Source organism: Onychostruthus taczanowskii, unplaced genomic scaffold (genome assembly GCF_017590055.1).
Source record: "Onychostruthus taczanowskii isolate IOZ18803 unplaced genomic scaffold, ASM1759005v1 scaffold7, whole genome shotgun sequence".
Classification (NCBI taxonomy): Eukaryota; Metazoa; Chordata; class Aves; order Passeriformes; family Passeridae; genus Onychostruthus; species Onychostruthus taczanowskii.
The window spans coordinates 3,582,295-3,609,603 of NW_024504786.1; the positions used below are offsets into that span (position 1 = coordinate 3,582,295).

General features: G+C 50.3%; 3 protein-coding genes across 4 annotated transcripts; all 3 read left to right on the top strand.

Moving 5' to 3' along the window:
- Positions 1–644: 644 nt before the first annotated feature.
- DHCR24 (24-dehydrocholesterol reductase) lies at positions 645–10,158 on the top strand. Its single transcript, XM_041421640.1, has 9 exons — positions 645–985; positions 2,090–2,245; positions 2,693–2,798; positions 3,038–3,156; positions 3,251–3,514; positions 4,188–4,331; positions 5,282–5,479; positions 6,237–6,415; positions 7,974–10,158. Exons 1-9 carry the CDS (start codon positions 728–730, stop codon positions 8,125–8,127), a joined length of 1,578 nt encoding a protein of 525 aa, XP_041277574.1. The 5' UTR covers positions 645–727; the 3' UTR covers positions 8,128–10,158.
- A 5,493-nt stretch (positions 10,159–15,651) lies between these two features.
- PARS2 (prolyl-tRNA synthetase 2, mitochondrial) lies at positions 15,652–18,339 on the top strand. 2 transcript variants are annotated; one of them, XM_041421816.1, is made up of 2 exons: positions 15,652–15,700; positions 16,307–18,339. In XM_041421816.1, exon 2 carries the CDS (start codon positions 16,324–16,326, stop codon positions 17,734–17,736), a length of 1,413 nt encoding a protein of 470 aa, XP_041277750.1. In that variant the 5' UTR covers positions 15,652–15,700; positions 16,307–16,323; the 3' UTR covers positions 17,737–18,339. The 2 variants fall into 2 exon arrangements, with proteins under 2 accessions (XP_041277750.1, XP_041277751.1); XM_041421817.1 differs by lacking the exon at positions 15,652–15,700 and adding an exon at positions 15,921–16,161.
- Positions 18,340–18,922: 583 nt separating this feature from the next.
- TTC4 (tetratricopeptide repeat domain 4) lies at positions 18,923–27,002 on the top strand. Its single transcript, XM_041421834.1, has 10 exons — positions 18,923–19,036; positions 19,107–19,224; positions 19,710–19,871; positions 20,695–20,772; positions 21,509–21,633; positions 21,917–22,003; positions 22,861–23,075; positions 24,199–24,280; positions 25,342–25,424; positions 26,318–27,002. The coding sequence occupies exons 1-10, from the start codon at positions 18,950–18,952 to the stop codon at positions 26,415–26,417; spliced, it is 1,137 nt and encodes a 378-aa protein (XP_041277768.1). The 5' UTR covers positions 18,923–18,949; the 3' UTR covers positions 26,418–27,002.
- The last annotated feature ends 307 nt before the right edge of the window (positions 27,003–27,309 follow it).

Sequence of the window (27,309 nt, forward strand, 5' to 3'; positions counted from 1 at the left end):
CTGTACCCCCATTCCCGGCCCCTGTCTCAGGACCAGCGCCCAGCCCTGCCCGGGGTCTGACCCGGCTCCCCCAGCCCTGCCCGGGTCTGATCCCCATTCCCAGCCCTGACTGAGGGTCTGACCCTGTCCCGGTCCCCATTCCCAGGATCTGACCCTGTCCCGGTCCCCATTCCCAGCCCTGCCCGGGGTCTGACCCTGTCCCGGTCCCCATTCCCAGGGTCTGACCCTATCCCGGTCCCCATTCCCAGGGTCTGACCCTGTCCCGGTCCCCATTCCCAGGGTCTGACCCTGTCCCGGTCCCCATTCCCAGCCCTGCCCGTCCCGGTCCCCATTCCCAGCCCTGCCCGGGGTCTGACCCTGTCCCGGTCCCCATTCCCAGGGTCTGACCCTATCCCGGTCCCCATTCCCAGGGTCTGACCCTGTCCCGGTCCCCATTCCCAGCCCTGCCCGGGGTCTCAGCCGAGTCCCCCTCAGTCCCCAGGCGGTGACACCCCCGCCGCTGGGGGGGCCCTGTGGCCGCGGCGATGAGGGGGAGCGCGGGGCCGGCCGCGCGCAGCCAATCAGCGCCCTCAGCGCCTGGTCCGATCTCCGCGGAGCTCTCCGATTGGTCGCCTCCCTCCCCTCGCCTCACGTCTCGGCCAATGGGGGCGGAGGGGCGTGGCCCGGGAGGCGAGCGCGCGAGCGGCGGGCGCGGCATGGCGGGGTCCCATAAGGGAGCGCGGCCGTGATGGAGCGCGAGCGGGCGGTGGGCGTCATGTCGGCGCTGTGGTCGGTGGGCGCGGGGCTGCTGCTCCTGCTGCTCTGGGTGCGGCACCGCGGGCTGGAGGCCGTGCTGGTGCACCACCGCTGGGTCTTCGTCTGCTTCTTCCTCCTGCCGCTCTCCATCCTCTTCGACATCTACTACCAGCTGCGCGCATGGGCCGTGTGGCGCCTCCACAGCGCCCCGCGGCAGCACGCCCAGCGCGTCCGGCACATCCAGGAGCAGGTGAGGCTCGGCCGGAGCGCGGGACACCGCGGGCGCCGCGGCTTGGCGAGGGGACAGCGTGTCCTTGTCCCGCTCTCTGTCATCCCGCCATTCCGCGCCCGGGGCAAAGTGCAGCCGGAGCGGGGAAAAGCGAAGGGATCAGCGCCGGCGGGGCTTTCACCCTCCTGTGGAACTCCTGTGGAATTCTCTCCGTGCGGCCGCTGGCGCTGCGGTGTGCTCGGGGTGTGCTGGGAGCCGGGCTGGGCACGCACCGGGCTCAGGGACACACGGGTGTGCAAGATGGAAAAGCATCTGTGTGGATCTCAGGCTCAGAAGCGTGTTCTGCCTGCACTCACACCCTGCTGCTCGGCACCGCCAGCCCCAGGAGCTGCTTCGTGGGCAGATTAAACTTTTCCTCCACCCAGAAATGCAGATGTGTGTAGTTGTGACTCTGTGCTCTCTGGTGTTTGTGGTGATTCTGTCACGTCCGCTTCTGTTTCCTGCCTTGTCTCTCCCGTCACTGATACAGATGGATATTCATGTGCATGGAATTATTCTCAGAGGGGTTGGGGTTGTTGATTGGGTTTTTTTGTTGTTTTTTTTTTTTACCAGCTGTAGTAGCAGCTCAGCTTTGAAGAAAATGCAGTTGTTTGTTCTCTGGGTGTTAACCACTGTGGCTTTGCAGAATTCATATGGCTTGCACATTTTCCTTCTCAACTTTTCATAGAATCTTAGGAGGCTTTGCGTTGGAAGGGACCTTAAAAATTATCTTATTCCAACCCCACCTGCCATGGGCAAGGGCATCTTCTACTAGACCAGGTTGCTCAAGGTTGATTCTACTAGACCTGGTCATTTGGAGGCTCAGACCACTTTTTGTGTGTTTTGGATTAGAACTAAGATTACAACAGTGATAACACCTCCCTTAGAGGAGGGGTTTTTTAACTCTGTTAGTGTCTTGTTATCTTTCTGAATCCTTCCCCCAGAAGAAAACCCCAGAGCTACAGGATATTAGAAATGTGTCCTGTACATAACTAAACCACTCTGGTCATACTTTGTTTAGAAGTTCAGAGATCTGCAAAGAGGCTTCCCAAGCATCGCTGCTGTGACAGCTGTTGGCTCTTGCAGGTCCGGGAATGGAAGAAGGAAGGCAGCAAGAGGTACATGTGCACGGGCCGGCCCGGCTGGCTGACGGTGTCACTCCGTGTTGGCAAGTACAAGAAGACTCACAAGAACATCATGATCAATTTAATGGATGTTCTGGAAGTAGACAGTGAAAGACAGGTAACAAAACCCACAACAAAGCATTCACTGTAATGGATTTTGTACTTTTCTTCACGATACTCAGAGCTGAAGGGATTAGATTGCACAAAGAACAAAATTTTGTAGCAGACCTATCACATTTCAAGGGTTTGCAGTGTGGGCTTGGATCGTTCCATCTGAAAAACCCAGCATATGGAATTGCTTGGCTTTTATGTGCTGAAGTCTAAAAGACCAGATTGATTTATGGGTTTGGGCACTGAGCAACAAGATGTTGAGGCAGAGGAGGAATCACTAAACAGTTCCCACTATTTTTAGTAGCTCTCTTAGGAAAGTGAATCTCTGAGTTCTGATAACAGATGGAGGTGTAACCAGTTAGCCATGTTTTGTCATCATTAATGCTGAACTCTTAATTTGTGTTTGTTGAGAACTTGGGGGTGGGTTTTTGTTTTTTTTTTTTTTGCCTTTTAGGTTGTTCGTGTGGAGCCAATGGTGTCCATGGGCCAGCTGACTGCTTACCTGAATCCCATGGGCTGGACCATTCCTGTGGTACCAGAGCTTGATGATCTCACAGTAGGTAAGGATTGCTGATGACAAGAGGCTCACTGATTTTGCTGCACTTTCATTAGGGTTTTTTAATTGCACTGTTTTAAAGATTCTAGAAGTACTCTCTGTTGAGCCTTGTTCTTTGTGGTATTTATGTTATAAGCACTTTTTTTTTAATAGTCTTCGCTTATAAAGTGGAGGTTTGCTCTTATAAATCACCCACATTTTGGACTGTGTTTCATTTGATTTGTTGTGTGCTCTCTTAACAAGGTGGCCTGATCATGGGAACTGGCATTGAGTCTTCATCCCATATCTATGGACTTTTTCAGCACACCTGTGTGGCCTATGAACTTGTTCTTGCTGATGGAAGCCTTGTGAGATGTTCACCAGTAAGACAAAATGTTACTTTGCTATCATTTACAATGTCATTGACAGTTATTGGTGTGGATATATGATTTAGTATGACATACATACTTTTTGCAGACTGAAAACTCAGACCTATTTTATGCAGTGCCTTGGTCTTGTGGTACTCTGGGTTTCCTGGTTGCAGCAGAAATAAAAATGGTTCCTGCCAAGAAATATGTCAAAATACATTATGAGCCAGTAAGAGGACTGCAGAAGATTTGTGAGAAGTTCACTGAAGAGTCTAAGAAAAAGGAGAATAGTTTTGTGGAAGGACTTATGTATTCCTTGGATGAAGCAGTCATCATGACAGGAGTCTTGACTGATGAAGCTGAGCAAAGCAAGGTAACTAAAGGGAAGTTACTGGCAATGACAAAAATACTCCCAAAGTCTAACTGAAGCTAGGATAAAACCATTATAGAATTGGACATAATAACATTGGATTAAAATTTGGATCAGTCCATCAGAATATTTTAATTCCTACTATGACAGAATCTGTTCTCTAAATCTCTTTTATTGGTGAGAAATGACCCAGTGATTTAATTGTTCTGAGAAGGAGGAAGAGAAGGATCTTTTCTCATAGACTGAACAATGCTGCTTTGAACTGCAGTTATTCAGAGTAACTCTCTTTTAATGCTGGTAATATTAATAAAAACACATCAGGGGCATGCACAGGAGGGTCATGCTAAGTGTTCATGCAACCTTCCACCTGGATGTTTCCTCTCTGCCATGTGAGATTTTGGATTAATGGTGGGTTTGGAGATTGGCATTTTAGGAATTCAGTTCTGTCACATTCATGGGTTCTTAAATAGCTTGTCAGTGGCAAGCCTTACTTAAACTTTAATGGCAAGAAAGGAAAGAAGGAGCCTTGCAAGTGGGGTGAAGGCTCCCTAGATGCCTTGTCACAGTCTTATCCAGAGGGTATAACACAGATTCCTCCCAGAAAAGGAATCTGGGGACATACTCTGTTGTCTAGCAAGGTGTAACTGTTATCTAATGAATTCATGTTTTCTTGTAGATAAACAGAATTGGCAACTACTACAAGCCATGGTTCTTTAAGCATGTGGAGAAGTATTTGAAAGCTGACAGGACTGGAGTGGAATACATTCCTTCTAGACATTATTACCACAGACATACTCGCAGTATCTTCTGGGAGCTCCAAGTAAGACCAGTTCCAAAATTCAAATATATCTGCAGGAGGATACTCTGCCCTTTCCCAGTGTAGGTACAATGTGCCTTCTTCCCCTTGGCAGCTACTTCTGTCTTTAATGGCAGAAAAAAATGGCAAAGTTTATGGCAAATTTACAAGTCCTACATTTGGGTGCAGCAAATCCAAGGACACTTCTTGACATATAAGGTGTTGTATCAGAAACTCCTAATTTTTGATTTAGTGCTTTTCTGAATTTAGACCTTAAGCATGTATGTTACTTACATAACTAAGTATTAAATTTCAGCATTAAATTTTTGTATCTACTGAGTGATTTCCAAATTCAGATGGTGGAAAAAACATGAATGTGAAATTCTGGCTAAAAAACTGCCCCACCTAAAGTAATTATGTAATCAGGTCATTACTCAGAATTTTATAAATGTGTTTATTGTCGTGTGTACTTACGCAAAACTTGATTTGACATTCTGAAATATTCCTGTTACTACATTTTGAATCTCTGGAGTGAGGTACCAGATCCTTTCAGCTCCTGCAGAAGGTAAACAGCAATTGGCTGTGCGGGTGTTAATTAAAATTGTACAGCTTTAAAATGCTATTGAGAAATTTGGTTATTCTTGCAAAACTTCTGTAAAGTTAGCTCCTTTTGCACTCCTCCCTTGGCTGTTGCAAGATAATAGCCTGTTGCTCTCTTTATTTTCTGACATTATTTGGGGCTTGGTATGTTGTGATTCATACAACTGAAAACCAGAGGAGGCTTGGGGCAAGGCTCTGTAGCCGGGTGCAGTCCATGCCCCCTAATTTGCTAATTTGTGTTTTAGTCCTTCAGCAAAGTATCACCAATTAAATTTATTGAAAATCTGGCTTAATATTACCCTGAGGGCTCTGAAGTGTTATTTTGATCCACTCACACATTCTTCAGTCAGACTCTTTTTCTTTCCTCTTGGAAGGATATCATTCCTTTTGGCAATAACCCCGTGTTCCGTTACCTGTTTGGCTGGATGGTGCCCCCAAAAATCTCTCTGCTGAAGCTCACCCAAGGAGAAGCCATTAGGAAGCTGTATGAGCAGCACCACGTTGTGCAGGACATGCTGGTGCCAATGAAGAGCCTTGAAAAATCAATCCAGACCTTCCACGTTGACCTTAATGTAAGAACTCATCTCCTTAGAACCCGGCAAATCTTGGCTTCTTTGTGATAAGGACTGTGACTGTTGATGTTAGACATAATATCCTGCTTGTGCAAAAGGTCATAATTGTGTCCTGGGGAGTGCTTTGCTTTGTGAGTCCATGATGCAAGGCTGCAGCAGAAATAAACACGGCTTTCTGAAAAAGAGAGGCATTAAATAAAAGATTCAAGCTTTGGTAGAAACCGACACTTCTAAAAGATTTTATCACTTACTGAAATTTGAACTGATCTTCACATAATGATTGGTGGTCTCCCCAAACACCAACTGTGGAGCTTCATTCCCCTTTCTTGCTTTTATTTCTGAATTTATTTTCGTTAGTGTAGAATTTCAATTTTGATAATTTCAGTTTTGGACTGACCTGGAAAAGAAAACACTTCCTTCTCTCTTTGCTCAGAACGTTTATTCAGTTGCTGCTTTGAGATCAGGGGGTGGTTTATTTGTGGGTGATTTTGGGGTTTTTTTTTCCTTTTAAATTCATATGTTTAAGGGGAGGAGATACAATTCTAAGAGGACATTTTCAATCTATTTGTGTTATGATCGTTAGAAAGTGCAGCTGAAAACAACACCAGGACAGCTGAGAAGGAAGAGCTGAAAGCAAAGTTTCAGTCCAAGACTGGGAGAAAGTTCTCTTAACTCTTTATTTTGCCACATCTATTAAAGAGCTTAAAGGATGATTGTGTTAAAAAATAAGTGCTAAAGTGTTTTCCTGCCCCTGCAGGTGTACCCTATTTGGTTATGTCCTTTCATATTGCCCAACAATCCTGGTATGGTCCATCCCAAAGGAAATGAAGCTGAGCTCTACGTGGATATAGGAGCTTATGGAGAGCCCAAAAGCAAACAGTTTGAAGCCAGGGCTTCAATGAGGCAAATGGAAAAGTTTGTAAGAAGTGTGCACGGGTAAGGACCCCACTCCTCAGAATAGTGATAATGTCATATAATTCACACTCTGTGGTTTAATCACAGTTATTTATCCCACAGAACTTTAATGTTTAATACTGCATTAATTTAATAACCACAGTAATTGAAAACTAATTTAAATTTCTAATTTTGGTGAGTTTTAAATATGATTTCACTTCATATGTGATTGTGAAACCAACCAAACAAAGACACACTGGCTGAAGTCACTGCGGTGTAGTTGGGAGCTGGGTGACTTCAGATCACCTTTCAGCTCCAGGCTGCTCTGGGAGTACAGTCTGCTGCTACAGAATACACCCTTGGAATACATCATTGAGGAATCCCAAAAGTTTGGACAGCTTCCCTGCCTGCCCTTGGGACTGTTCTCCCTGCAGTCCTTGCAGCCTCGTGGAGCCGCTCTGCCCCGTCCTTGCACCGGGATGTCCTTGCCCAGGGGGCCAGCCTTGGCTGTGTCTGCAGTCAGTCCCTGTGTGCTGGTGGCATTCTTTCCTCCCTCAAAACTTGTGCTCCAGAGCTTCCTTTTCCCTGCCTGGGTTCTGATTACACAGGACCACAGTGGGCGTGAGGCATGTGCCCACCATCTGTCACGGACTCGAGCCAGCCTAATTTGCTGGAGCGGTGTCAGTGGAGAAGCAGCCACAGGCTGGTTTCTCAGGAACAAAAAGCAACTACATGGTATTTTTACACCATCAGTCTAATTTATCCCCATTTCTATTTTGACCTACTTCTCAGTCTAACAGTGATCATGTCCCATGTGGCTGAGCAATAATGGCAAGGCTGCTTCGAGATGATTTGGGGACTGCAAATGACTTTGAGATGCAAGAAGTGATTTGCCAGAGAACAAAGCAACCCAAAGTCAATTTTAAGCTTTTTTTTTTTTTTTCATTAACTTGAAATTGAGATTTTAATTTAAAGCTCTTTACTGACAAAGTTTGGTCTGTTTTCTACCTGTCACTGGGAAATGAACAATGGATAAATGCTTAATCTTCCAGTTTCGTAATCACACAAAACAATAGAGCTTCTATGTTAGGTTGTGTTTTGCTGCTGTACTCTGATGGTAGCTGCAGCTTAGAGAGCACACTGTGGGAGTGAGGAAGAGTCCACAGCTGAAGAAGGATTTAATTTGTAAATGGACCTTTGTTACACCATGGTTTGTTTACACTCTGAATTTATCTTCTTGGCCTGGTCTCATTTTGCCTTCCTAGTTCTACTCTTAATGTCCAGAGAAATGAAAAAGTCAAAGGATGTATTGTTACATCTGTCTTGAATGGATATTGTAATATGGCAAATATGAGATTCTATGATTGTACCTACATGGATCCTAAGAAAAAAATACTAAATCCACAAAGTATAGTTGGCTGAGTGTCCCAACATAATCCACAGCATAATCCACATGAGCTTGTTTTTTAAAAAGCATTGTTGATGGTTTCGTTTAAAGTATTTGCTATTCATAGCTTGCACTGATTTTTTTTTTAACATTCTGTATCAAATCTTGTGGCTCAATTAACACTGAATCTCTGTCTCTTTGCCTTCTCTCCAGTTTCCAGATGCTGTATGCAGATTGTTACATGACCCGTGAGGAGTTCTGGGATATGTTTGATGGCTCGTTGTACCACAAGCTGAGGGAGGAGATGAATTGCAAGGACGCCTTTCCAGAAGTGTATGACAAAATCTGCAAAGCTGCAAGGCACTGAGCCTGGCTGAGCTTACCAAGCAATCAGGGAAAGAGGAATTTACCTATAGCTAGTCAGTATATCCTTTTAAAAAAAAGCTTTATTGCTCTCCAAATAAGCTCATTCTTATTGATGTTTAAAGGTATGAATTCCTGCTTTACACATTTATGTTTAGTATTTCTTCGTATGTTTTAAAACCATTTTTCCAAACTCAGAGTGATTGTTTATAAGAAATCTGAAGTGCTAGCCTTTGTATCTAATGTAGTGACATAGGTGAGTTCACCTATTTCCAAGCAGAAGAAAAATAATGGGAATGGATGAAGACACTGCAGTTACACCAGCTATATTTAACATGACTTCTGAAAACAGGAGGGAGGGCTCAGAAATAGGTGCCAAAGCTGAACACATTGTCTAATTAATCATGTTGTTAAAAACATTTGCCTCCAGTCAGTGTCCTGGAGCAGCTCTGCAGTGGCTCATCCCCACTCCATCCTCCTCCAGCTGTGTGGTGGTGGTGCTGGGCTGCTCACCTTGTCCTGCAGGGCAGCTGAGCTCCCCAGGCCTGGCTTCTGCTGGAAAACTGAGCACTGAGGTGTGAAGAAGATGCTTTTTACTTGTGCCTATCAGATTTGTACTGATTTTGATTATGAAGTGTGAATGGACGTAGGTTTTTAGGTGTTTTGTAGTTGGCCAACAGTGCATTGGTCTTTTTTTTTTTTTGCCCCAAAGTATCAATGTTCTGGCTTTGTAGACCACTGATAAAAAAATTGCTGCTATTTCATATAGCCAAATTTTAATTTCTTTGTGGGTCAGTTTGTTTGGGTTTCTTTTGGGTTTGTGTTTTTTGGGGTTGTTTGGTTGTGGCTTAATTTTAGTGCCTTATAAGTACTCAGTTGGAGGAAGATACGGCTCATCTCAGATTGTTCTGTCCTGGCCAGTGGGAGAAGTAAGTCAAGGCTGCATTTATGGGAGGTTTGTTAGAGCAAGTGGCTGTGGATAAGAGCTCTTGATATGAATCTTGATACACACAGGCTTTGGTTCTGACTTGAGTGACATTTTTGCTTTTCATTTTAGCTGGGTTAGGTTGATAGGCTTTGTAAAAGGACTGTTTCAGTCACCTGGAGAGGGAATAACAGCAAGTACTGTTAGTTCCCTCTTCTGCTGCTCGCAGGTGAAAATGGCACAGTCATGGACTTGATACAGTTGAGTGTAGAAGTGTGGAGATGTTTTGACCCTGTAGCCAGAATCAGGGTTCCAAACCAAGCCTGTGTCTTGTCCAAGCAGTACTGAAAATTGTAACTTGAAACCTTACTAAGCCTGAGAGAAAAGAGAGTCATTTTCTTGAGGCTTGTGTAGGAGGTAACACGGAGAACTTCTCAAACAGTTACCAATGGGAGGTGTAATTTTATTATGTGTGCTAAACCAATGATTTTATTTATTGATAGATGGATGTTTAAGGTCCAGATGAAACCAATGATAAAGCAGTAGCAGGAATAAGCTTGGGCTGTAACTCAGTGATGCAAGTAAGGTACCCCCTCAAATCCTGCACAGGGGCAGCCTTCCATGGGGAGACACAGCCAGTGCAGAGTGTCCTCAGTGCTGCCCGGGCCCTGGAGCTGTGTCAGTGATCCAGGAGTGCCTGCCACGCCTCCTGGCTGCACCAGGGGAACACAGGAAGGCAAGTGTTGATTCTCAGGGTGTGACCTGCCTTCCTGCCCCCACGAGGGAATTGGCCCTGGGGTTGAAGCTACGATCAGCCCAGTGCTTGCATAGTCTGCACAGAGCAAGAATGGTTTGGTTAGCTTTGAAAGGGCAATGTTAAAACAGCTAGAGGATATGCAAATACTTCTACTTAGGCTGTGTTTCACTTATGTACTGATGATCTTTAGGTATGCACTGTGTTTGTTTTTTCACTCCTTAATTTATTGGCAAACTTTGTATGCCGTGATTGGGTCCTGCACTCTATCAGTCACACACACCCACCATTGCTGTTGCTCTTGGTTTTTGGTTGTATGGGGTGTTGAAAATAAAGCTCTGGCCGGCGTACTGTTCCAAGGGGTGTCTTTTAATGAGTGCTTGCTTGCTTTTCAACAGCTGTTTGTCATTTCTCTCGTGCTTCTTGTGTCGTTCCACATGGCCTTTGATTACTGAGAAAAGTCTGGGTAAGACACCCAGGGCATTGTGAGGGAGGTGGTGGGAGGTGAGGTTTGTAGGAATGTCTTTGAAGTCTGTGAACCTTCACTTATCTTTTCCCTAAGACACACCTGCAATAAAAGAAATACCTCATAGCTGAGCCTTTAACCCTTCACTTATGCCCCACTAGCTCCACACAGCCTCATGATGCCACTTGTCCTGATTTTTCACACACACCACTTCCTTCTTTTCCCCATGACATTTTGTCTAAGGAGGACAAACTCCCATTTTGCGTTTAGGTGCTACCTATTGACAGTGGGGAGTTACTTCATTCTCATTTCATGCTAATAACTCTAATCCCTGCCTTGAACAGCCACAAGTGAGCAGCCAAAAGTGAGACTGAAGACTCAGTGCACTCTTCAGCCTGGGGAGTTTCACACCCACCTCTTCTGTCTCCTTGATAAATGTCTCCAAGCAGCTCTGGAGGCTCAGTGGGAGGTGCTCCTGCCCCTCCCTGATCACAGCTGGTACACCTTCTCCCAGGGTGCACACTGCTCTTTTCCCAGGGAGATAGCCAGGCTGCCAAGTGCCTCAGCCCTGCTGAAGCTGCAGTTCAGGTGCCAGAGCCCCTCTGTGCTGGCCTTGGCTTGGGCTGAATTTCACAATCCTCCTTTGTTGCCCCGGCAGCATTTCTCTACCCTCCCTCACTCACATCACTGCTCAGGCATTTCCCTTCAGAGACCTCCTCCTTTGGAACAATAGCCAGGATTTCCTTAAATCGCTGCAGTTTTACCTGTGTTCCATTATCTCCCCCCACCAAATGATAATTGCAGATTAATTAGCATACTTAATCAGCCACAACTAACATGTAATTACACCTAGATTTAATTATTCCTGTCTGGTCTAAACACTTGTACAAGACCTGATAAACTTAACTCTATGAGAACCAATGTGCTCCCAGTACATTTTTATGGCCAGCTTTTGTTGCTACTGACATTTTCCACTCATCCTACTTTCTCCACTGCCTCCAGGTTTTCATTCCCTGCTCATCTTTGCTGTGGTAGCACTTTTCCAGACCCACTTCTCTGTGGAGTTGTGGTGGACCTGGGGCTGCTCAGGTGTGGTAACACCACCCAGAACAGCTGTGTGCAACTCCTCTAGGTCGTAGCAGGGTTTGAAAGGATGTGTTTAACCCTGAGTGAGCTGTGTGCACCATCACACCTTCCTTGGGAGGGTGTGCAGGATCTGGCATCCTCTTCTCATGTATGTAATTTCTCTAAAGTCCCAGCTGAAAATAGTTAATTACTGCTCAATTACAGTGTCATTGCCCCCCCCCCCACCCCTCCTTTAACTCTCTGTGTTCAGCCAGGCAGAGAGAGGATGGGGAATCCTTTCTGTCATGCTTCCTGTCAGCCCTATCTATCGCAGGGAAGGCATGGTACAATTCCAGCACTTTGTCTCTCTTGTCTTTTGCTCCTGGGCCTCCCCAGCTCCCATCCTGTGAATGGCAGGCTCCTGAGGTTCCCCCAGTTTGAGAAAGCCCCTGAGGAGCAGGCTCATTGTGCCAGCAGCAAGTGATACACCAACAGTGGCGCATCTCAACCAAAGGGAGCCCACGCTGCAGGGAGGGAGGAGGACACAGAGCCCCACCACTCCTCCAGGAGCAGCTCTGGCCACAGCAGGCCATAAAGAGTTGATTATCCCTGCAGGCTTGAGCTCACTCTCCAGTCCCCTCCTGCCAGCTGCAGTGAAGGGCAGGAGTGTCACAACCTCCCCACTCAAGTGTAATCTGAAAGTTCCCCACCAATTACCAGGATGTCTTGACCTCTTTCAAGCTGCCTGTTCCTCACTCAGCTGGATAAAGGAGAGAAGCCATGTGCATTCCTGCTGATCATCCCTAGCCAAGGTGGACTATTTCAGACTAAAGCTTTCCCTGTCTGCTTTGAGCCCTTTAGGTTTTGTTCTGGTTCTCCATGGGGAAGCTGCAAAGATGAATACAGCTCCAGGAATGGGTACTGTAGGAAGGGCTCCTACCTGCACTGGCCCTGCAATGTGCTGCTGATGCTGCTAGAGGAAAAAAATGGCTTTTAAACAGCAAAGTATGACTTTTTTTGAGGATACAAGGAGCTCCTGGCACCTAAAAGGACTCAAACCCAGCTGCCCTCATCCATGAAATGCATCCATTTTCTTGCAGGTGAAACAGAGCAAAACTAATGGGAAGGGTTGTCCAAGCATCCCTTGAAAAGGGCAAAGGCCTGAGGATGCAGGCAGAGGCAGTGTGGGCTCTGCTGAGCTCCTGCCAGGCTCACCTGCCTGTGGGCAGCCTGTGCTCCCTGCTGGCTGCTCAGCACATCCCGTGCTTCCACCCCAGGCTGCTCCCAGCTGGAGCTGCGTGTCCTGCACCATCCTGTGCAGAGTCCCTGTGCAAGGAGCTGCTTCAGGCAGGCACAGACAGTCTGGGAGGTGAGAAGAGCTACCCCAGTAAGTCCAGCTGCCCCCACACATCCAGCTCTCACCTGGCTGCCCGTGTCCCCAGGGCTGCCTGCAGCCACATGCTGACAGCTCTGGTCCCCAAGGACCGCGGGGATGGTCCTTGCCATGGCAACCATCACCGTGGCACCCAGCATCTCCATTCCCCAGGGAATGTCCCCTCCCCTGTGCAGGCAGGGCTGGAAAACAGCAGGGAAAAAACAAAGTGTTGTCTGCTCAGGAGGAGCTGTCTGAAAGCACCCGAGGGTTACCCAGAGGGACCACCTTGGGCAGCTGCCAGCGTGCAGGGGCAGTGCAGTCATTTTATATTCCTCAAGGGGCAAATCAGAAACAGGACCTGTAACCACCACTCCACTGGGCATAAAAAACATTGTCCAGCAGTTACAGTAACATCACTGGAGGGGATCAAATTGCTGAGCCAAGGGTGTGAGCCAGCACTGGGGGGTCACAGACCCTACAAGCTGTGTAGGAGCCTGTCCACGGGTGGATGTGATGTGCTACCAGTCCGTGCCCACCCTGAGCCCAAACTGCAAATCCTCTTCAGGATGGAGAGAGGTTTGACCCTGAATGACTTGGCCTCTCACCTGCTCTGACTTCTCTTCCCTAGCCCTGCCCTGGTGCTGCCTGGGGATGCTGCTGAAAGGGAAGAACCATTTTCCACCAGCCAGTGGCTACTCTCACACTGACCCCTTGGTCTCTTTGGTGCTGTGCCAGGCACTGATTCAAGACAGCTGCTGTTGCCTGCTTGGTCTCTCATTTATCTTCTCCCCATCCTCATCGTTTTCCCTCCCGGAAATCCCTCCGGAGGCCCCAGACAGGAGCTGAGCCCCTCCTGCGCAGGGCACGCCCCTCTCAGGCCAGGCCTTTGGCCCCAGTGCCATAAATCAGCCCCAGCAAAGCAGCAGGGGAGCAGTTTGGTGAAAGACTGCAGGGACAGCAGTACCTTTATTAGGTTCCCCCAGCACAGCTGGAAAAAATAAGGGGCCCAGACAGGCTTTGAGGCACATAACCCCTGAGCTGAGCCCCGCACTCAGTCCTGCCTGCTGATTTAATAAGAGATCAGCTTTCCCCACAGACCATGTCTCCTGTGCAGCCTTAAACCCTCCTGGTTAAAACACTGTCCTGGAGAATCAATCCAAGATGGTTTTGTCCCTTTGATCAGCACAGCAGGTAATAAGTCACCAATGGAAATGTGTTTCACTTCTCTGGCTCCAGCAATAGCAATGGAGACAACCCCTCTGTCATGAATGCCTGGTGAAAATCTCACAGTTCCTTGGGAGATGGACAAAGGGGTTTGCAGAGTGGCTCTGGAGGTCCCCATGGACACACAGCAGCACCTAGGTAAGCAAATTCCCTTCCCACAGGGATCCATCCTGATTTCCAGCCTCACAGACAGCCACAGCGTTTGCAGTGCCTGTCTAATTGTGGTGACAAACACGGAGGGAGAAGTGATTGCCTGACAGAACCAGGGCAGGCTGGTCTGGGAGCTGCCAGGAAACCTGGGCCAGATCCCAGCTCCAGCACGGAGCTGCTGAGGGACTGCCACAGTCCCTCTGGGCACACAGGATGTTGAGTCACCTGGCAGAACTGGCTCAACTGTTTAATGACTTCAATGCTTCTAGATAACCCGGAGCATCAAAGATGTGCTCTTTAATTCCTTGCTTTTGCCCATTTCCAGCCCTCTGTAAACATGAGGACTTCACATTATAAAAGAATTGTGAAGATTTCTTCAAATCCCATTTTTAAAATAAGGATTTATTCTTATTTCCCTATACTCAAAAGAGGATTATTTAACTCTTCCTTGAAGTGCTGTCTCCTCCTCCAGTGGAGTAGTTTATACTGTGTGCTCCAGAGATTGGTCTCTCATTTATCTTCTCCCCATCCTCATCGTTTTCCCCCCCGTTAAACTCCCTCTGAGCTGAGGGAGGAGGCTGAAAGCGCAGTGTGGAGATGGTCACTGGGTGTCAGGCTATGCCTGGCTGCCAGACAGGGTTGGAGAAAGCTGGAATGAGCTAAGAAGGTGGCTTTTGATCTCTCAGCTCTCCCTCAGGCACCCTCCAAGTGCTTCCAGCCCTGAACACTCAGGACATGTTGCCCCAAGACTGAGCCTGGAAGGGGAAGCAGGTGGGCCCATTGCTTTCAAGGACCCTTTTTTGTCCTGTCCTGGTTCTATTTACTATTTTTTACTGTTACACGAGGGTGGGCACTGTGCAAGAACTGTTCCTGGTGGACAAAACTCCTGGGCCAAGCCGTGGAGTTTGACCTGGGTGATGCAATTCCCAACCTGCAGCGCCTCAGGGACAAACAGAAAACATTTGGCATCGAGTGCAGGTCATTGCCCTGGGCAGTGTGGCTCCACTGAGAGCTTGTGGTGCCTGCTGCAGACACTGCTTTGGGCAGGTGAGGCTGGAGAAACACCGGGGCAGAGATGGAGCAGGGGGTTAGGAAAGATGAGGAATTCCCAGCCGGCGCCTGCGGAGCTGAGGGCTGTCTGCCATAAGCACCCTCTGGACATGCCCCAGCGTGGAAAGCCATGACCAGCGGGGGAGGATGGAGCTGCCAAAGAGCTGTCTGAGGTGATGAACACCAGTTCTGCCAGGGGCAGGACGGACAAGCGGCCACAGTCCCTCAGAGCCGGTGGGACGGCAGCAAGCTCCACAGCAGCAGCCTCTCCCAAGAACCAGCACCTTCTCGGTTTTCCAAGCCTTGGGAAGGCGTCCCAGTTAGGAACGGACACCCAAATCCTGACGGTGCCGGTGCTGCGCGAGCCCTGTCCCCGTCCCGGTGCCACCCGCTGTCCCCTCACAGCGCTGCAGCCGCTCCTCCCGCCCGGCAGGGGCCGCCCGCCGCGCCCGGCGGAACCATAGAGAGCGGCGCGCGCCGCCCCCCTCCCGCGTGTGTCCGCCCGCGTGACAGGGAGGGGCTCCGCATTGGCCGCGCCGGCGGGGCCGGGCGCGCGCCCCCCGCGGGTGTAAGTGTGCGCGCGGGTGTAAGTGCGTGAGTGTGCACGTGTGTGAGTGTGCGTGTGCACGTGTGTGAGTGTGCGTGTGCACGTGTGTGAGTGTGCGTGTGCGCGAGTGTGCGTGTACACGTGTGTGTGTGCGTGTGCACGTGTGTGAGTGCGCGTGTGCACGTGTACGAATGCTCAGGTGTGCGTGTGTGCCCATGTGTGAGTGTGAGTGCCCGGGTGTGCGTGTGCACATCTGTGCGCTCAGGTGTTCCCCCGCGGCATCCCCACGTGTCCCTGACCACACCTGCACACGCCGCAAGGTGTTCCCCGGCTGCCCGTGCAGCCAGGTGTGCGTGTGCCGGTGTGCCCGTGCAGCATTCCCGCGTCCGTGCCCGGCTACCTGTGCGTCCCGGAGAGCGTGCAGGGGGGTGAGCGCTGTGCGGCGCTCGGATGTGACGGGGTACCTGTACGTGCACACCTGGGTGCGTGTGCCGGTGTGCCCGTGCAGCATTCCCATACCTGTGCATCCCGGAGAGCGCTCACCTGTGCGCCCCCAGGTCCGTGTGAGCTCTGCTGCCCCTGCGGCTGCAGACCCTGACCCCTGCTCTGTCCGCTCTCCCTCCGCAGGCTCTCTCGGTGCTGCCATGGAGGCCTTGCTGAGGAGCTGCCGTGTCCCGGCGCTGGGCGCCCGTCAGCGCGGGGTCAGGGCGCGGCACGGCGGCACCCCGGGCAGGAGCAGGCGCCTGCTGCTCTCGCAGCTCTTCCAGCCGCTGGCCCTGCCCGTGGGCGGCCAGGCAGGCTCCGAGGGCCGGCCCGGGGAGCCCACCTGCCGCAGCCAGCGGCTGATGCTGCAGGGAGGGCTCATCCATCCCACCAGCCCCGGCTGCTTCTGCTACCTGCCGCCCACCGTCCGCGCCATGGAGAAGCTGATCAAGGTGATGGACGAGGAGATGCAGGCGGTGGGTGGGCAGAAGCTGAACCTGCCCAGCCTGTGCTCGGCGGAGCTGTGGCGCGCCAGCGGCCGCTGGGACCAGATGGGGCCGGAGCTCTTCCGGCTGGTGGATCGGCACAAGCACGGCTACTGCCTGGGCCCCACGCACGAGGAGGTGGTGACGGCGCTGGTGGCCTCGCAGAGCGGCCTGTCCTACAAGCAGCTCCCGCTGCGCCTCTACCAGGTCACCAGGAAGTTCCGGGACGAGCCCAAGCCCCGCTTCGGCTTGCTGCGCAGCCGGGAGTTCTACATGAAGGACATGTACACCTTCGACAGCTCCGAGGAGGCGGCTCGGCGCACCTACGAGCAGGTGTGCGCTGCCTACTGCCGCCTCTTCGCCCGCCTGGGCCTGCCCTTCGTCAAGGTGCAGGCGGCCACGGGCAGCATCGGCGGCACCACGTCCCACGAGTTCCAGCTGCCGGCGGACATCGGCGAGGACAGGCTGCTGCTGTGCCCTCAGGGACATTTCGCCGCCAACGTGGAGACGCTGAACGGGGAGCGAACCTCGTGCCCCACGTGCGGGGAGAAGCTCACCGAGAGCAAAGGCATCGAGGTGGGGCACACGTTTTACCTGGGCACCAAGTACTCCTCCGTCGCCAACGCCGTCTTCTCCTCCGCCGAGAACAAGCCCCAGCTGGCGGAAATGGGCTGCTACGGCCTGGGCGTCACCCGCATCCTGGCGGCCTCCATCGAGGTGCTCTCCACCGAGGACGGCATCCGCTGGCCCGGCCTCATCGCGCCCTACCAGCTGTGCTTCATCCCCCCCAAGAGGGGCAGCAGGGAGGAGGAGGAGGGAGCGGCGCTGCTGGAGCGGGTGTACGATGAGCTGGTTGAGGCGCTGCCCCGCCTCGCCGGCGACTCGGTGCTGGACGACCGCAGCCAGCTGACCATCGGCAAAAGGCTGAAGGATGCCAAGAGGCTGGGCTATCCCTACGTGGTGGTGGCCGGGAAGAGGGTCTGCGAGGACCCCCCGGTCTTTGAGGTTTGGAATCAGAATGCCAGCGAGGTTTTGTTCCTCACCAAAGAAGGGGTAATAGAGCTGCTGAGTAAAGTGCAAGTCCCTTAAAGCTGAATCCGTCATCTCTGCTGCAGTGAGTTCGTCTGAGCAGCCCTGGTAATAGCTCTGGGTGAGCAGAGGCAAATCCAGCTCATGTCAGAGCCAGCCATGGTGTCCTGCAGGTGCACCAGGCGCTGAGGTTGAGCTGGAATCAGCACACATTCCACCACGGGGCTGGGGACGTTCCTCCCTCTGGGTACCGGCCCCTGGAAGCTGCTTTTTCCAGCACTTGTAGCCTCGTGTGGCTGTGGGGGCACTGGCAGGGCCATCCCCTCCCTGCCTGGCAGGGACAGGCTGGCCATGGCCTCTCTCAGGAGCACAGGACAGCCAAAGCTGCCCAGGGAGACAGGAGGACTCCTGCCACGCTCTCAGCATGAAGGATTCTGAGAGACAAAGGAAGGTGACTTTCCTCTGTTTGCATCTCTTTGGGAACACCAAGGTCCCATGAAGGTGGAAACTTGGGGCTCCTGTGAGGAACTGCTTGGTGCCATCCCAGCAGCACTGACGGGACAGGGAGCTGCTTGGAGGGGCCACCTCACCCTGTGCCACAGCTCCTCTGTCTGAGATCTAGAGATCATGAGCAACACTGTAATAAAATCACAGAATCATTTAGGAAAATGCCTTTAAGATCATTTAGCCCAGCCATTAACCTGAGCCACCACTAATCCATGTCCCCAGGTGGCATATCCACTGCCCCTTAAATCCCTCCAGAGATGGTGACTCCATCACTTCCCTGAGCTGCTCCAACGCCTTCTGATGAAAAACTTTGTCCTAATATCCCCGCTGGGCAGGGGGGGCGGTGGGTCGAGCGGAGTGGGGCCGGTGCTGATCGGAAGGAGCGGCGCGGGGATTGAGGCGGGGGAAGGTGGGATGCCGGGACAGTGGGATACCGGGGCGGGTCGGATGTCGGGACTGGTCGTATGCTGGAACCGGTGTGATGCCGGTGCTGGTGGGATGTCGGGGCCGGTCGAAAGGAGCGGGGCCGGGATTGAGGCGGGGGAGGGTGCGATGCCGGTGCCGGTGGGATGCCGGTGCCGGAGGGATGCCGGGGCTGATAGAAAGGAGCGGGGCCGGGATTGAGGCGGGGGAGGGTGCGATGCCGGTGCCGGTGCGATGCCGGTGCCGGTGCGATGCCGGCGCCGATCGGAAGCAGCGGGGCCGGGCCTGGCGCGGCGGGGGCGGTCGCGGGCGGGGCCGGCGGTGCAGGAGGAGCAGCGGGAGCATGGCGGAGGCCGAGCAGGACGGCGTGTCCGGAGCCCCGGCGCCGCCGCGGTACCGGGGAGCGCTGCACCCCGACACGTGGGAGCAGGTGAGGCGGCGGGGCCGGGAGCGGGGCCGGGCTCAGGGCGCTGTGAGCGTGTCCGTCTGTCCGTCCGCAGGAGCTGGAGGCCATCCCCATGTTCATGAAGCGCTGCCCGGCCGAGATCGACGCGGCGCGGCAGCCCGAGCTGGCCTGCCTGCAGTCGCTGCTGTTCGACGAGGAGCGGAGCCCCGAAGGTGCGCATTACCCTGCCCGGCGTGTCCCTGCCCTGCCCTGCCCGGCCCGGCCTTGCCCTGTCCGGACTTACCCTGCCCGGCCTTGCCCTGCCCGGCCTTGCCCTGCCCGGCCCTGCCCGGCCCTGTCCTGCCCGGCCCTGCCCGGCCCTGTCCTGCCCGGCCCTGCCCTGCCCGGCCTTACCCTGTCCTGCTCTGCCCGGCCTTGCCCTGCCCTGCCCGGCCCTGCCCTGCCCGGCCCGGCCCTGCCCTGCCCTGCCCGGCCTTGCCCTGCCCTGTCCTGCCCTGCCCGGCCTTGCCCTGCCCTGCCCGGCCCTGCCCGGCCTTGCCCTGCCCTGCCCGGCCTTGCCCTGCCCGGCCTTGCCCTGTCCTGCCCTGCCCGGCCCTGCCCGGCCCGGCCCTGCCCTGCCCTGCCCGGCCTTGCCCTGCCCGGCCCTGCCCAGCTCGCCGTGTCCCTGCCCCAGGCTGACCCCGCTGCATCCCCACAGAGCTGGCCAGGATGTACAAGAACGAAGGGAACGAGTACTTCAAGGAGAAGGACTACGGCAGAGCGGTGGCCGCTTACTCGGAGGGGCTGCGGCGGCGCAGCGGGGACGCCGAGCTGGACGCGGTGCTGCTCACCAACCGGGCGGCTGCACATTTCCACTTGGGTAAGGAACGTTGCCACATTTCCACGCGGCTTCACGCTCCAGAGCTGCTTTTCCTCCCCTTTTGGGGTTTTCTTTTTGGTTGTGTGATAGGTTATCCGTGAGAAGGAGGCTCCTTGAACGCTGAAGAGCTGGCTGGCTCCAGCGCATGGCTGCGTGCAGGGTTTGTTCTCTGCTCCTTCCAGCTGTTCCCTGCTGCTCGAGCCTTGGCTCCGGGACAGGCAGAAACAGTGGGGTTTAGGATCAGAGACTGGTTTGGGTTGGAAGGGACCTTTGTAGGCCATCTGGTCCAACCCCTCTGCAAGGAGCAGTGATGTCTTCAACTAAACAAGTTTGTTCAGAGCCCTGTCCAGTCTGGCCTTCAATGTTTCGAGGGATGGGGCTCCTACCACTGCTCTGGACAGCTTTTGCCAGTGCCTCACCACTCTCATTGTCAAATTTTTTTTTCCTTATATCTAGTGTAATTCTACCCTCATTTAGTTTAAAACCATTACTTGATGATCTTGGAGGTGTTTACCAACCTTAATAATTCTGTGACTCTGTTCCTACCAGCAGGGAAGGTGTTCTGGGCCTTTTAATGCTGCTGTGTGTTGCAGCAGGGAGGTGACCTGCTCACACCACCTTATTTACCTCTCACCTGTATGATTGGTCCCTGTCCTTGCACTTCTTGTTCTTAATTTGCTCTTTTTTTACCTTTCTTTCACCTCGCTGTGATTGTAGGAGCAGTGAATTACCAGGGCTCTGCACAAACCTTTTTGCCACCTTGGTGTCTGGTTGGATTTTAAATACAAGTGGAGGGTTCTGAGCACTTTTACTTGCTTTACAGGGAACTACCGTTCTGCTCTGAATGATGCCATCCAAGCCAAAAAGCTGAAGCCCACCCATCTCAAAGCCATCATTAGAGGTGAGAGTTAAAGCTGGTGTTGCTGCATGGAGCAGGACTCCTTTCCAAACACTTGGCTGGTGTTACCTTTGCTGATTGGGCTGTTATTGTTACCAGCCCTGAAACAGACTGTTGTTACTTGTTGCCTTGTTTCCTTGTGTGTTTCTGGCGTGTAATAATTGTGTTTATAAAGCTTAAATTACTGTGAGAATCATGCTTTGTTTCTGGACAGAATTTATTTCAGAAAGGGAAAGCAGTTACTGGAAGAGATCTCTTGTTATTGCTGTTTCTTCCCAAAACAGAGCTTTGCCTTTTGCTTTGCATTTTCAGTCAAAATATCCTTCTGTTCTTCATCTGCTATATCTATCAGAGGCACTGGACCCATTTCTGTGGAGTATGGGATAACTTTTCCTGTTTTCCACAATACTCTTTTTGGGGTGGGTTCTTTTTTCCCACTCCATAGAAACCCCCCTTTTATTTTTCCTAACAAGCCAAATACTGAAACGTTAATTACAGTGATAAAATTTAGTTTGTATAATTCTGCTGATTTCTGTGTCTAAGTGATATGAGAACTGATGAAATACTTTGCATTCTCTTCTCAACTGACCTGCTGGAAGTTTCTGGTTGAACATGACCACACAAGACAGAAATATTTAGTACAGAAGCACCAGACCTAATGCTGTCTTTATAATAACCACTTTTATAGTAGTTGTACACTGACTCCAACACTGGAAACTTAAAATATTAATCCTTCCAGGAGCTCTCTGTCACATGGAGCTAAGGAATTTCGTGGAAGCAATAGCGTGGTGTGAGGAAGGCTTGCAAATAGACTCAAAAGATAAAAAGCTTGTGGAAATGAGAGCTAAAGCTGACAAATTAAAGGTAAGGATGAGGCAGCCTGGCATCTGCAGTGCTTGTCCCTTGGGGATCCCTGGAAGGAGGAGGGAGGCTGCTCCCTTAGGGTTTCTGTGTAGTGTGGTGTCCCCAGGCAGCACTGAGTGGTGCTTCCGTGGGCTGTGTGCTGGGATGTGCAGGGAAACGAGCTGGAGGGGACCTTCCTGGGGACCCAAACTGATTTCTGCAGCAGGAGAAAATGTCAGGGGAGAGCAGTGGTGGGCACTGACCTGCTCTGTGTGACCTCAGTGCATCCTTTTCTTGCCCATAGCGAATCCAGGAGCGGGATGCCAGGAAAGCAAAGGTGATGGAGAGCAAGGAGCAGTGTCAGAAGGAAATTTTGCTTGCAGCAATAAAGGTGAGTCACTGAGAGGAGCTGGTTTTATGTGGTTTGGGTTTGTTTTTTTCTCTCGTTTTTCTCTAAAAGTTGGTTCTCATACATTGGCTTTTGAGGGCTAGAGAAAAAAATTTGAGTTAAAACCATCATTCTCCAGGTCTGCGTGGCTCTAGCCCCACCTCCCAGCTTTCTGTATTTCAGGTAATAACTAATGCAAAAACAGACCCAGTGTTAGGAGATGGGCTGAGCTTTGTGAGTGCTCTGGCTGCTGGGCTGTAGCATCACATCAGCCCAATGAACCTGGCTTTCTTTGCTGGCCACAGGCATTAACTGTGGAAGAACAGAAGATAACCATTCAATAGGGTAGAAGAGGGAATCAGTCCCAAATCCTCTCCTTCCTCAGTGAATGTTTAAACTGCATTAAAATATTCTGGGCTTTTACATACAGTCAGATCTCTTCTGCTGTTTTCCTTTCTCCAAGGAAAAGAGTGAGCTTTCTTCAGTTCTCTGAAAGAGGAGATGTTCTCAGGAACTGGTGTGTGTATTTGCACCCTGGAGTGGTGCCTGGCAGGCCACAGAGAAAAGGATTTAGATGCATCCCTTTCCATGTGTTTTCTCAGGCTCTTCTCTCCACACGTGGGTTCCTTTGGATTCCCACCTCTCCTCATTTGTTTATGGATGTCTGGCTGAGGTTCTGGATTCTACTGGGAAGTCCAGTCACCTGAGTCTGATACTGAGGGAAAGCTTTGGAGCTGACTCATTAATAAGGACAACATAATTGGACCTTTTACTGACTGCTAATTTTTTGTTCTTATTCTCCCCACCATAACTGTTCAATTTTTAGTTGGGTTTTGGTCTTTCCCCTCCATCCCCTCCAGGAAAGAAATATCAAGCTGGTTCTTGAGCCTTCAGATGAAGAGGAGGAAGTGTCAGATGGCCTGGCTGAGATATCCTTGGATGGGTTCCACTCTGGCAGTGCCACGGGGGCCAAGGTGCACTTGGATGCTGATGGCAGCCTGAGCTGGCCTGTCCTCTTCCTGTACCCTGAGCACGAGCAGACAGATTTCACTGTGGCTTTCCACGAGAACTCCAGGTAAATGCACTGCCAGCAGCGTTCCTGCAGGTGTTTGAGGAGATGAGAACAGCAGCAAGTGAAACACTGCCATGCTGGAGCAGTCCCAGATTTCTGATCACAGAGCTGACCCTGCTTTCGAGCAGGAGGCTGCACTAGATGTGCTCCTGAGGTCCTCTCCCACCTGAATTATTCTGTGATTTACCTAAATTTATGCTGCAGACAAACACATTTATCCAGGGTGACTGAAGGGGCTTGCAGTTCAATTACTCAGACCAGTAATTAATTAGTTGCCAGGGATACCTGTGACCATGTGTGGATTTTAGAGATTCATTAAGGTGCTGTTTCAAAGCCCTCCAAATATATCTCAGAAAAAAAAGTTTAAAATTATGAGAAGCTTCCAAAGGGGACCTCTCATAACCAGCAGTGACCTCAAAGTTCTCCTCAGGGCCTCAGCAGATCTGAAGTGCTGCAGACCTTTCAGACTGGGAGTGACTGGCAAGCTCAGAATTCCACTCTCCTTGATGTTAACTTCAATTTCTCATCTTGTAATGTTAAACAGACTTGGAATTGTAGCTTTTTGTTTGTTGGAAGACATATTCCTCAGATTTACTAATAAGTTTAGGACTTAAAATTACAGTGCAAGCAGGTTGGTGAAGTTGCAGTACTTTTATGGTAGTGTTCACTTTTTTGTGAACATGGTAGTGTGCTTTTTTGTGACTAAAGGAAGTGGAAATGGATTTTTAGGACAAACTGGCCTCCCAACACTCCTCAAGTACCAAAATAAAGAAGGCTTTGACACACAGACATATTCTCATCACTCTGATCTGGTGAAGCATGCGACTGTGTTGAAGGAAAATCCATTTTGGACAAAATGCAGGATGACATCTTTTTCAGTATGAAAATGAGAAGTTAATAATGAGTTGTTGTACTGCTCAAATTTGAAGCCAATAACCTGAGTTACAGGGCCTTGGATTCATTGAGAAAGTGAGTTTGAAGGAAAGGAACTATTGGTGATCTAAACTTTCTTTCAAATCTGTTGTTAAATTTGCTAATGTATTTTTGCCATCATTCAAATGCAAGTATACAAGTTACTGAAGCTGAGCACTTTGTCTAAGCTGACCAAGAGTATTTTGGCTTTTAGGTTTATTGATCATTTAATGGTGATGTTTGCTGAGTTACCTCCTTGGGATTTAGAAAAAAAGTACCTTCCCAACAATCTTGAGGTGAGAATTTTGACTTCCCTTCAATTTCAGGGTTGTTGTGTTGTGGGTTTTTTATTTCTGGAGTGAGAAAGTGTACAGCTCTGAGGGTATGGAAATGTTGGCATCTGTTTACCTTGCACAGATGTGAAAACAAGAGAGCTGCCCTCACTTATAAACTCAAACATTGTCTGCACGTGCTGACAGAATTCACTAATGAAAATTGAAGTTGTCTTCCACTTACACTGTATTTGACAGAAGGTATTTATAGCTATTGCTTAATTCCATCTTTGTAACAATAATTAAGATCTAAATCATCAGGCTGATAGATGGCCTGGTTTTTTAATTGCATCATGGAGTTGCTCAGTACAAATAAGAAAGTATTTTTTTTTATTATTTTCAGAACGAAGTGGATTTACGTGAGCACATAATCAGATCTAGATAATGTATCTCTATTAACACTTTAGCAAAGGAGGGTTGTGAGTTGGTGCAGAAGGTTTTGAGACTTTTTCTGAAGTTGTACACAGAAGGATGGGAATGTTTATTTTTCATTTTCCACTTCAGTGTCATCTGTGCCAGGCAGCAGCAGCACAACCCTGTGCACAGTGAGCAGACAGGTCCAGAAGGACAGTGGCTGTGTACTTTTCCAGGTTAAATCCTGTGTGTATTTACAGTCTAAGGCACCATTGCTGGATTTTAATCTCTTAAATCAACTCTGTTTTGTTCAAATACCTCTAAACCCACTCAGTTTATCTCACAACATTGCTGCATTTCACCTGTAGAAATGCAGCCCTTACATTTGGATTGATTGCCTGTAAAGCATGGAAACAGCCTGTGTATTTTGCCTTCCTGCTGCCAGGAGAGCCTAAGCTGCTTTATACAGGGAAAACTTGGAATTCACACAAAACTTGGAATTCAAACCAATTTCTGCCTTGCTGAATTTTGTATCCAACAGTTGGGTCAGGTGACAGAGGTTTGATAAACCCTCAGCTGATAATGGTGTGCTGTTACTGGGCTTTCAGCAGCTTAGTGCTGTCCTTCATGTACCTTAGGCATTTAATAATCCCCAAATTTTTTTTTTCCAGCTCTATTTTGAAGATGAAGAAAGAGAAGAAATGTATGAGGTGAACCCAGAACACACATTGCTACAAGTGCTGCAGCACGAAAGGTGAGGCTGTACCTGTCCATGTCCAGGGGAAAAAAGGCAAAAAGTATGAGTTTGTTCTTAAATAGTCCTAACTTTTCTCTGACTTAATAGTTCTGCCTCTTGAAGGTATAAAGCTGCATGGATTTTGTGCCTGGCTTTAGCAACTGACCTGTGTTTTCCCCCCAAAAAAATAACTCTTTCCAGGACTGGATGGAGATGGGAAAGGGAGCTGGGCACAGCTGAGCAGCACAGAAGAGCTATTCCAGATCCCATCTACACAATACTACTTTAAAAAAAAAAAAAAAAAAAAGAAAAGAAGAAGAAAAACAGGCAGCAGGCTATAAAGAGCATGTTGAAGGTTAACAATGCTCTCGCTGTTCCTGCTGCTGCGTGAGCAGCCCCTGGTGCAGCACGCTGCACTCTTCTGCTCTGAAACTGCCTTTCAAGAGTTGTGCTGTTACTGAGAGAGGAATTTGCTGTTTGGGAAGCCAGAAAGTTCCTGTGCAGCCTGTGCTGTTGAGCTGCAGCATCTCGTAGCTGGCTGGAGCTGCTGCACAGCGTCGGGGGCTCGCTCTGTCGCAGTGGGAGCAGGGTCTCTGTCACCCCATAAAACTCAGCAGTGTCCATAGGCCCTCAGATTTCAGGCTGTAAGGGCAGTTGCAAAAGAGCCCTCCTTCCAGAGGGAGAATAACAGCTGCCTTTATTAAAAGAAGCTGTTGGGAGAGGAGTTGATTCATAAAACACTCCTCCTCAGATGTGCTTAGCCCTGGCTCCAAGAGGCTCTGCTAATCAGCACAAAATCTCGCCACCAGCCTTTGGGAGGTCAGTCTTTATGGAGCTGGGCAGGAGTCACTTGCTTTGCAGGACACTGGGCCAGCTACAAGAAAGCCAAGGACTCCTTTTAATCTTTGCAGGTATTTTGTAAAGGCCGGGACCCCGACAGTTTTGGTGTTTGCCAAGCGTTCTCCTTTCTCTAAGAAATACTTCTCTGGCAAGAAAGTGCATCGACTGTAATGAGCAAGAAAGAAACAAGGAATCCTGTGCAAGAGGCTGCTGTTTGTTAGCCCAGCTCCAGGCTGCAGACTTCTGCTTGAACAAAAATACCTTGCACTCTTCAGGGGAGGAAAACAATCTTGGCACACAGGGAAGCTTCCAGGGGAGCAGCACAGGAGAAGGAAGGGCTAACATGAGGGGATTATTTGTTTAAAAGGGAACCCAGCTGGCTTGCAGAAGGTCTCCTCTATGATAGGCTGCATGTGGTTTTGAAATAAGCCTGAAGCAGTGCCAAACACTGGCTGTGGCTGCAGTAACAGCAGCTGGGAATCTACTTCCCTACCTGAGAAAATCACAGATCTGCTCGGAGGTGGGCTGTGGCTGCTGGGGTCAGCAGCAGTGGCCTGGGGAGATAGCTGCCTGCTGCAGCAGGGTCAGTGCAGTCAGGTGCCTGCCTGGGACAGCAGCTGCTGTTTTGTCCCTGCTTGGCTGTGCTGCTGGCCAGGCTACAGCAGAGCTCTTTGTTTGGAGCAGTGTTTGACTGACCCTTTTGATACCTTACTGAACATCCTACAGAACCTGGAATAAACATGGCTATTTTAAGTAGACTGACTTCTGCCTAATGAATGAGACAACGTTTTGTGAAATACCAGAGAATGACAGACACTGATTGTAAACCCCAACATAACACCCTTATCCATTGCATTAACTGGTACAGCCAACACGCAGGGTCTTCTGCACTTCTGTATTAGCGCTTGGCTTTTAATCAGAAGTAATTCTCAATCTCTCATTGCTTTCTCTTCTGCAGGAATACACTGCAGCTTTAGACACAGCCAATGCACGGGGCATTAGAAAGCTGTTCAGCCATAAAACACTCCTGCTTCAATCACAGAGGCTGGCTGCAGGCAGCTCT

Coding starts and splice junctions, on each gene's coding strand:
- DHCR24 (XM_041421640.1), top strand. CDS start 728: ATGGAGCGCGAGCGGGCGGTGGGCGTCATGTCGGCGCTGTGGTCGGTG. Junction 2,246..2,692: donor AAGTAGACAGTGAAAGACAG/GTAACAAAACCC, acceptor TTTGCCTTTTAG/GTTGTTCGTGTGGAGCCAAT. Junction 2,799..3,037: donor GCTTGATGATCTCACAGTAG/GTAAGGATTGCT, acceptor TCTCTTAACAAG/GTGGCCTGATCATGGGAACT.
- TTC4 (XM_041421834.1), top strand. CDS start 18,950: ATGGCGGAGGCCGAGCAGGACGGCGTGTCCGGAGCCCCGGCGCCGCCG. Junction 19,225..19,709: donor CGAGGAGCGGAGCCCCGAAG/GTGCGCATTACC, acceptor GCATCCCCACAG/AGCTGGCCAGGATGTACAAG. Junction 20,773..21,508: donor TCTCAAAGCCATCATTAGAG/GTGAGAGTTAAA, acceptor TAATCCTTCCAG/GAGCTCTCTGTCACATGGAG.
- PARS2 (XM_041421816.1), top strand. CDS start 16,324: ATGGAGGCCTTGCTGAGGAGCTGCCGTGTCCCGGCGCTGGGCGCCCGT.